At 50.3% G+C, this 10,267-nt stretch overlaps 1 protein-coding gene across 1 annotated transcript in view; it reads right to left on the bottom strand.

The window, feature by feature from the left end:
* DYSF (dysferlin) overlaps window positions 1–10,267 on the bottom strand; it is a 109,488-nt gene that overhangs the window by 80 nt on the left and 99,141 nt on the right. Inside the window, 4 exon segments of the mRNA XM_009999467.1 lie at window positions 6,767–6,914; window positions 7,211–7,320; window positions 8,194–8,372; window positions 10,011–10,110. Coding sequence (XP_009997769.1) covers window positions 6,767–6,914; window positions 7,211–7,320; window positions 8,194–8,372; window positions 10,011–10,110 — 537 coding nt within the window.

Genomic DNA, 10,267 nt, shown 5'->3' with positions numbered 1-10,267 from the left:
GCAGGGCAGCAAGTGTTTGTAACAGCATTTTGGGGGCATGGCACAGAACTGCAGCTGGGGCTGCACTCAGGGCAGCTGTCAGAGTGGAGCTCCAGCTTCAGCCTGAGGAGACAATCAAGGGAAAAGGGTTTTCCCCACTAGTGAGGATGACAAAAAAGCCACATATCCACCAGACAACAGGTCTTGTCTTCTTCCAATGGAGGCTCCTGGCCCCAGGCACTAGGCACCAAGCCTAAGGACTCACTCCTGGATTCAATTCCTCCTTCCACCAGTTTTTTAAGATAAATTTCCCCCTCTTCATATCTTTGTAAGAATTTTGGCACCTCCCCAGCACAGAATCACAGAATCATCCTGGTTGGAAAGGACCTTGACCCCAGTGCCCACGTGCCTTTCTTGCAGCTAAGGAGACATGTCCAGTTCCTTGCTGAGTTGCTCCAGCCTCCCCCTCTCCTCTGGAACCCAGTGCCCCTTCCCTTGGCTCTCCTCTGTGCTGTTCCCCACAAACCCACAGGCTGTATTCACCTCCCAAGCCTGTCCTCCCATCCTTCTGACTCCTTCTCCTCACAGTCCCCCCTAGACTGATGAGCTCATTCTCTCTGCCTAGTGGGTTGGACCCTTAAATGGGCCCTGATCCCTGAGCATCCACCGAGCTCTGCCACGATTCTGGAGTGTGCTGCTTTCCATGGGCCAAAGCCCAGGCTCATGCCAGCAATCAGGCAGCCTGAGCAGCAAGGGGATGTTTCTTCAGCCCTGCCCCATCCTGATTTATTTTCTTAGTCCAAACCCAGCCTGCAGGTCCATGGCCCATCTCCAAAGAGCCTGCCAAAGGCAAGCACGGAAGGCAAACCTACTGCTGCTTTGTTGTTTTATTTTCTTTTCTCTGCCTTGTCTGCATCCCTTAAAGCTTCACCCTTCTGCTTCTGTGTCAGCAGTTGTTCCTCAGAGCAAAGCCCTTCCTGTGCCTGTTCCCTGGCATCTCTGCTGTCCCTCTTATTGCACAGTTGAAGTCTGGGGCTGCCATGGAAAACGAGGGGTCACAATATTTTAGCCTATTAGAGCTGCAGCTCCTTCCTTGAGAGAAGAAGACAGCATGTGAAAAAGAATAAGCTGCAGAAATGCTGCTTATCAAGACCACAAGGAAAACACAGACGAAGATTCATGCTTAGGTAGTTTGGAATGAGCTGTGTTTAAAGCAGCTCTGACCACATCCAAGCCTGTCTGGGAGTCCCTCCCAAGCACATTGGGTTTAATTGGTACAGGATGTTCTATCACTCTGTCATTTGAAACAACAAAACCAACCAACAAAAAGCACAAAAGCAACAGCTTTGGAAAGAAAGCACATTGCAAGTTACCAGCAAGACCTTGGGAGGAAAGGGGGGGGGAAGAAAGAAAAATCCCAACCAAACCAAAGCCTGACCCAAGGCATCCTGCTAAACGGCAACGTGCAGCAAGCGAGGAGGCAGTTTGCCAACACAGCATTTCTAATAATGCCATAAATCAAGCAAGCCACGTGAGGGCAGCTCCCCAGAAGTCATTAGAAAAGCCTCCAGTGACATATAACCTTCTCATTAATTATCCATCCATTTGCCTTTCAGAGCCTGTCCTCCCAAACCCCCCTACTCCTGATGGCTGGACCAGGCGCCTTCGGGAGAGTCGCGAGTTTTCTGCCCAGAGCTGAACTTGCAGTAACCAAGTGTTGAAAGCCAAGCAGGATTATCCATCAGCACAGAAAAAGAGCTGTAATTAGAATTAATGGCAGTGGAAGCAAGGAAGGGCTTGCAGAACACAAACAGAGCTCTAAAAGGTAGTAAACATTTTCCTGGTGCCGCAGAGCGGAGCTGACTCCAGCTGGAAGCAGCATCACATTTTTCTCTGGTGGTGGCCACTAAAACCTTCACAGTAATCACTGCTTTGGGGAAATAATTCCCTGCAGAATTCCCTGCATGGTACAGATGCAGAAGACCAGGCTGGAGTTTTACAGCCTTTTCTTCTGACTCTGTGTCAAGCCCAAGTCTTCCACGTGGCCGTTCCCCCAGCAGAAGGGACAGATTTCCTCAGCTGTGGCAACGTCAGACAAAAGTCCATCAAAATCACTGGGCCTTTCCAAAAAATCCCTGCACTGTGCCATAAATGAGCACTGCTGGGCAGGAGCATGGGGGGAGCCAGAGCTTATCTTGTAGAAAGACTTCTTGTAGGGGCCTTTGGACAAGGGCAGGGAGGGATGGGAGCAGCGGGAAGGGTTTCCAGCTGGCAGAGGGAGCTGGAGATGGGATGGGAGGGAGAAATTCTGAGCTGTGAGGGTGGGGAGAGCCTGGCCCAGGTTGCCCAGGGAAGCTGTGGCTGCCCCATCCCTGGCAGTGTTGAAGGGCAGGTTGGATGGGGCTTGGAGCAGCCTGGGCTGCTGGGAGGTGTCCCTGCCCATGCAGGGGGGTTGGGACTGGATGATCTTTAAGGTCCCTTCCAACCCAAACCAGTCTGGGATTCTAGGAGTCTAGGACATTCAATCTTGACATGTGAATGCCTCAAGCCACAGTGAATCCACCACAACCTCTGGCAGAGGCTTCCACTGCTTAATTACTCCCTTTGCCTCAAAAATTAGCATCTTATTTCCACTGGAATAGTTCCTCTAGCTTCAGCATCCAGCTACTGGATCTCATTATGCTTTCAGCTGTTGTTTAAGGAGTCTTCTGATGTCAAGTTCAATCTAAGGACCTTCTGAGGAAATCATATAGGAAATATACAGGGAATGCTGCTCCCAGAGTCCTAGCTTGGACAGACCATAACGACAACCACTCTGAGAAGAAAGTTACACCAAACCAGTGAGTAATCTGACACTAAGACTGGGTGGAAGAGCCCATTTCAAAAAAAAAGAAATTAAAAAATGAGAACCTCAGAATATCAGATTTTCAACATATTTTCCCATTTTTGTAAACTAGACAACTTTTAAAATGGAAATTTGCAATACCATGCACTTTTCTAACCAAAACCAAAAGGCTTTTCAGTTGGAAACGACCTCTCCCCCACTGAAATGAGTTGTTCTGTAAACAGATGCACTAATGATGATTGATTTATTATGGACTCGTGCCTAAATTCTCTCTCCTGCAGTGCTCCCAGCTCCCCACAGGTCCTGGTTGCACAAAGGAAGGAGACTTTGAAACACAGAAGCCCAGAATGATTTGGGTTGGAAGGGACCTAGTTACCTAGTCCCAACCCCCTGCATGGGCAGGGACACCTCCCAGCAGCCCAGGCTGCTCCAAGCCCCATCCAACCTGCCCTTCAACACTGCCAGGGATGGGGCAGCCACAGCTTCCCTGGGCAACCTGGGCCAGGCTCTCACCACCCTCCCAGTAAAGAATTTATTCCTCATATCTCACCTAAATCTTCCCTCTGCCAGCTGGAAACCCTTCCCCCTCATCCCATCCCTCCCTGCCCTTGTCCCAAGCCCCTCCCCAGCTTTCCTGGAGCCCCTTCAGGCCCTGGAAGCTGCTCTAAGGTCTCCCTGGAGCCTTCTCTTCTCCAGGCTGAACACCCCAACTCTCCCAGCCTGTCCCCATAGGAGAGGACCTGAGAGGAGGAATGGAAGACCTATATTCCAGTCCATGATGCATCACACATACTCTGTGTCCTGAGGATGGGGGGAGCACAAAGGCATCACATCTTCACAGCCTTCTGATCCCCTAGAGCAGCTCTAAGGGCATCAATATTTTGCAGACTGTTTTCCTTCTCACTTCAATGGGGAAAACACTTCCCTGGGATGTCAAGCATCTCCTGATGGATATTCTGCAGAAGACCAAGACATCAGCTTCTCCCTTTTGACTGAAAAGCCCATCCCACTGGTTGGGAACCAGCAGAAGCCCTTTCCCACTCCGGGTGGGTGCACACAGCTTTCAAATTAGATGTTTGCTCCTACTCTCCCAGCTACTCTGATCACAAAGCTGGGGCTGTGGTTGAAGCTCTCAGCACCAGATGGGCAATAGGAACACATTTTTTTTAAAAAATCCCATTTTTAATACCAAGAGCAAATGGAAATGCCTTGGGTTCAACCTCAGGTAAGATTCCTCACCTGCAAGCAGGGACATTCAGGCTGCAGGCAGATCCCAAGGCTCCTGCTGAGCCAAGGACCAGCTGCTTAAAAGCAGCAATGGGAAGGACCCTGGAGGTCCCAATGAGCAGGAAGCTGTGGATGAGCTCTTCATGCCAGGCCACAGCAAAAACAAAGGGCATCAGAAGCAGGAAAATAGTGATGTCACCTCTGCATATCCCCTTTAGCATCCCTGTTCCTCACCCTCTGCCTGCTCAGACTGATGGTCCACACACCCTAATGGGATTTCCTCAAGATTTCTCTCCCACCCCCCACAAGCCACCCCTTTGCCCAGGGTGAGGGGGACAAGACACACCCAAAAATCCTCTGCCTGCATGGTGGGACCTCAGGAAGGCACGTGCAGGGGGAAGGTTCTGTGTGCAGCACAAAAGGCAGCAAGGCCCTTATTTTAAACAGGACCTGATGGTGCTCCTGGCACCCAAAGGTGACCAGAAGTGTGGAGGGGTTGTTTTGCCATGGATTTAATCCAGGATGAAATGGGAAGCACTGCCAAAGGGCAGGGTGCAGGGACATCCTTCAGGGCAAACCATCACCAGCCTCATTGCCAGAGCCAGTGCTGGATGAAACGGGAAAGGAACTAAATCTCTGGGAGATGCAGCCCCAGTGACCTCAAAAATCTTGGGGGAGCTGGCCAAGCATATAGAACCAGAAAAAATTCCATGAAACATGGCCTCACTTTTTCAAAATAAGACTAAAAATTCCCCCCACCAAGATGAAATGAAATACAACACCACCGAGCTAGGAAACAGGGAAACATCCCAACTAATCATGAGTGGAAATCAATATTTACAGTTTATGAATTTGTTCTCTTCTCAGTGTTGTTTTTCTACAATCCCACTGGAATGAATGCAAAGCCACTTGCATCTTCAGGGAAACACTGGGCTCTTCTTGGTTGAAAAGTCTTGCTTTCTGCTACTTGACACAAAGGGGGGTCTCCAGGAATGGCTCTGAGCACTGGCTCCATTCTTTCCTCACCTCCGGAATTGTTTCTCCAGCAGGAGAAGTATCCCAGCCCTTCCCGTGGATGTGAGGACAGAGAGATGGGGAGAGCCATGATCTAATCCCATTCTCTGTTTTTTCCCTCCTCGACAGGAACAGCTGAGCATGCACGACCTCATCTGAAAGTGATGATGAGGGCCAGGAGAAATTCCACACCCTGCTTTTCGGCTGCGTGTCGTGGGCACACGAAGCCACCTGCAAAAGGCAGCCACCTTCCCCCACCTGAAGTGATAAATCACCCCCATGCCTTCTCTGCCTCGAAAAAAACCCCAAAACAAAACACCAAAAAGGTTTAAAAAAGAAATAATCAATCATATACAAGAAGCAGAATTTGTTAAGTGCTGGAAAAAGAGAGGTGGGTCATTTTTCTTATCAGTCTGGGAGGAGGGGAAATGGCATCCGAGAGCCAGTGGGAATTATTCCAGCTCTGTAGAAACAGAGGAGGATACAAAACCCCATCCCAAGCCAAACTGGAAGGCCAAGGCTCCATTATTTACTTATTTTGTTTTGCCAGCACGACAAGGAAAAGCCACTCTCCTGAATAATGAGGTGAAAACCCTCCCCCTCCCTGCAGACCTCACCTTGGTAGAATGTGCTCCACGCCTGGGTAACCAGAGGTGGGGCTGCCCAAATGGCTCCAGACTCCTCTGCAGCTTTAAACCATTATAGACCAACGTGGGGTTTGTCACTGATCAGCCCCCTAAAACAGCTGCCTTGCTAATTAGGCTGCATGGCTAATTAGGCTGCATGTGGTGGGGATTTTCCCACCAGCCCTGAGACATCCCCAACATCTCTGAAAACAACCAATTAACCTCAGTATCATTAGGCACAAATTAAAACACGGGTGCAAAGAGGTGAGCACAGAATCACAGAACATGAGGGGTTGGAAGGGACCTCTGAAGATCACTGAGTCCAACCCCCCTGCCAGAGCAGGACCAAAAAAACACAAAAAACTAGGGCAGGTCACTCAGAAAGGCATCCAGGCAGGTCTTGAAAGTCTCCAGAGAAGGAGACTCCACAGCCTCTCTGGGCAGCCTGTCCCAGGGCTCTGTCACCCTCACAGTAGAGAAGTTCTTCCTCATGTTGAGGTGGAACATACTGGGCTCAAGTTTGAGTTCATTACCCCTGGTCCTGACACAGGGCACAATTGACAAGAGCTTGTCCTGCCTTCTTGCTGCCCTCATGTATTTACACACATTCATTAGATCCCCCCTCGGTCTCCTCTCCAGACTAAACAGCACCAGGTCTCTCAGCCTTTCCTCATCAGACAGATGTTCCAGTCCCTTCATCATCCCTGTAGCCTCCCTTGGACTCTCTCCAGTAGATCCCTGTCCCTCTGGAACTGGGGAGCCCAGAACTGGACACAACACCCCAAGTGAGGTCTCACCAGGACCGAGTAGAGGGGGAGGAGACCCTCCCTCAATCTGCTGGACACACTCCTCTTCATGCACCTTGCAGTGAGTCTGCAGCAGATACCAGAAACACAGGCTCTCTTTTTGACCCATCATGACACACCAGGTTGTTCCTCAGGGACCAACATGGCTCTTTGTAGCCACAGGCACTGAGACCAGGTCTGTCACCACAGAGCTTGGTCAACCATGGAGCCCTGGGGGAACACCTGAGACCTTGGTCAGCCCACCCTGTCCCCTCCTGCACCCATCCTACCGGGAAGGCATAGATGAAGATTCCCAGGAAGAGCAGCAGGATGAAGAGCAGGATGGCCAGGATGAGCACCCACTTGTACCGCCGCCACAGGATGTACTTCAGGGTCTTGTAGGGGGAGGTGAACCACAGGAAGGAGGTCTCTGGGCGCCTGGAGCCAAACAAAGGTCAGGTCACTGCTGAGTCTCACAGGACTTTCACCCTCTTGGGTTCCCAACCCCACGAGCACATCCTGCTGCTACAAAGTGGTTGCCCAACCTGCAAACATCCCTCTGGGTGGGCCACGTCAAAGCGACCTCCTTGGTGGTCCAGACCAACCTCCCAGCCACCCTGGACTGTCACAGCTCCTACAGGCTGAGCACCAGCAGCTCAGAAACCCAGCTTCTCAAATTCCTCCTCGAGAACTCTGTGCCCCAGTGGTTATTTTTCCACTCAGGATGCTCTTACTTGGGGTCCTCCAGCCTGGGGTTCATGTTGGGCTCATCCCGCCCCACGCCCGCCGGGCGCTCCTCGTGCTCTTGTTCAGCCACGATTTCCAAAGTCATCTCCAATTTGCCCTGTGTGGGTTAAACCAACACTCACTTACCACAGACTCAATCACAGGATTGTTCTGGTTGGAAAAGACCTTTAAGATCCTCGAGTCCAACCATAACACAACTCTACCAACCTTGCACCCAGTTCTACCAAGTCCAGTGCTTAAGCCACGTCCCTCAGCACCACATTTCTAGGTCTTTTAAACACCCCCAGGGGTGGTGGATTCAACCACCTCCCTGGGCAGCCTGGGCCAGTTTCCAACTTCTCTTTGGGTGAAGGAAACAAAACAAACCAAAAAGGAGAGGTGAGAACTGAATGTACGATGCAAAACACTGACTGGGGAAAGCAAAAGCATCTTGAGCACAACCCAACAGATTTCATGCAGATCTCACACGTGCCCACTACAACTTTCTCCACAGGTATTCCAGAACATCTCAAAGGTCACTGACACCCATGTTTAGGGAACCAACTCAGGGGGATTTTGTTGCATGACTCAGGTCACTGCCTGGACCCCCTCACCTGTCCTGAAAAGCTCCCAAAGACCCCAACAGGAACCCAGACACACTGGAATAGATCTGTCTGAGAGCTGGAGCCTGGCCCTGGTACTTGGCACCACGCAGGATCATTAAGAACAGATGTGACAGAGTCAGGTCAGGGGGCAGGTCCCAAGAACCACAGCAAAAATCCCACAGACCACGGAAATTCTTCCAAGGAATTTGGATGGTGCTGGGCAAGTCCTGGAAAACACCTCTCTGACAGAAGCTGGGCTAGTCTGTACAACCTGCAGCCCAAGGCTGTGTGTCTTGCCCTGACCACACTATCCCATGTGTGCTTGGACCAGCCACATCCTTCCCCAGTGCTCTGAGTCCAGAGAAGGTGTGAAGAGGCCACCTTACCGCCAGGATCTTCTCCTGGTTGTGCTCAGCAACACAGGGCCACCAGCCCTTGACAGTCTTCTGCTCAAAGAGTGACACGAAGCGACTGGAAGACAAGTTCTCATCCAGCAGCTCTAAGGAGCACTTCTCAGCAGTCTTGGCAGGCTTGGGCATCCTGTTGAGATCCATCTGGATGGAGCCTGCAAGGAGGAACCTCATTGGAAAGACATCTTGGTGTAACAGGTCCTTTAAAGTGGATTCTTTCCCTGGAGAAATAGTCACTGTGGCACCTTCCTGACCTGAGGGAGCTGGGACAGACACCCACACAGAAAGGGAGGGAGCAAGGTCAAGTGTAGCCCTATTTTCCAAGCGTGGTGCCAGGTTAAGCCAGCAGCTCTGCCTGGCAAGGGAGCACTTGGCATCACCATTGTGCTGAGAACCATAGAATCATTTGGTTGGAAAATACTTTGAAGATCTTTCAGTCCAACCATTAACCCAGCACTGCCAAGGCCACCATTAAACCATGTCCCTCAGCACCACATCTTCAAGGAAGACCTTCAAGATATTAACTTCACTCAGCTCTAATGTTGGATGATTTTCACTGATGTCAGCCAGGCAGGCTGAGGTTTTTATTAAGGACTAAGAGTTTAGGTGAGACTCCAACTGGGCACCCCCACAGCCCAGTCAGTATGGGAGCTTTGAGCAGGAGGCTTCCAGACCTCCAGATAGGTTGGTTTAGGTACATTTCTCTAGGAAACCTGAGCCCAGTTCTCCAAGTGTTTGTTGAAACTGCCTGTATTTAATGTACATTGCTACACTGATTTACCTTATGGTTGGGAACAGGCAAGGACATACCCAGAGGCTGCTCCTGTGGCTCAGCTGAGGGACAGAAGCTTTTGAGGCTGCAGTGGACAACTCACTTTCAATACTGTGTCTGTATTTGTAGCAGTTCTGTGCCACAAGTTCTTGCAATCAGTGACAGTAACAGCCCAAATCAGATTTGCTGTGAAACCCTTTTGAGGACCATTGATGAGAAGCATTTGCCAAAAGCCAAGGGCCACTTTTTATCTGTTGGGCTTTGCAAAAACAAATAGCAAAATGATAAAATAATAATGTTGGCAGGCAAGAGCTCCTGATGTGCAGAGCCAGGGCTGGAAAACACACCTTGGAGAGGTTCTTTTGGCACTCAGCCCATGTAATGAATCAAAGACAGGGTTTCAAAGTATCTTGATCACATCCTTAGTGAAGCTTTTGATGCTTTACATTTTTTTTAGTGGCAAAAAGGAAAGTAGAGTAAGATCCAAGCAAAAAAAACCCCAATGCTGGAGCCTCCAGCTCCTGCACAGCAGCTGCCTGGCTCTGCTGTCCTTCCTAGCTGGGTTTGGCCTTTTTTGTCTTGGCCTGAACCTCCATCTCTGAGGATGTTTAATGAGGCCAGCACTGAAAAAGGCAAGTGCTGGACCGAGCTGGGGTCATGTCTAAACATCCCAGGTAAGGCAAGTCAGGTCCTGCCTGCTGCTCTCAGCTCAAATACAGGGTAAACCCTGATGAGGACATTTCAGCACAGGCTCAGCTGAGTCATGGAGAATTGAGGCCTTCCAGGAAGGTGGTGGCCTGTTGGATTTGACAATGACCTCAACATGATGTCAGCCCAGGAGCAGGCTGCTGCCAGCTGAGACTGGAAACCTGCCACTGAGCATCAGTCCTGAACTCTCACTGACACTGAATCCTTTTCAGGGGCTTCAGCTGGTCCTGTCACATGTTCTCCACGTCCTGAAAGATACTTTCCTTCCAGCCTCCATCAGCAGGAGGGGAGCCAAAAAGCTCTCCTGACTTACCCAAATAGTCATCGAAAGAGAACTTGTCATTGTCCCAGATCTGGAAGATAAGCTGGGGTGGAATTTTGTTTTCTGTCTTGTCCAAGCTCCAGAAATGCTCCTAAAATCACACCAGAAAAGAAACCAAGGAGAAAGAAAGGGCTTGTTAGCAGAAGTGCATCATAGGGTCAGAGAATAATGGGCTGGAAGGACTTCAAGGACCATTGATGCAACCTTTCTTGGCAAAGCATGGTCTAGACCAGGTGGCTCAGCATCAT

This window comes from Chaetura pelagica, unplaced genomic scaffold (genome assembly GCF_000747805.2).
Source record: "Chaetura pelagica isolate M959 unplaced genomic scaffold, ChaPel_1.0 scaffold305, whole genome shotgun sequence".
NCBI classification, from domain to species: Eukaryota; Metazoa; Chordata; class Aves; order Apodiformes; family Apodidae; genus Chaetura; species Chaetura pelagica.
This window is presented reverse-complemented; position numbering and strand designations above follow the sequence as displayed.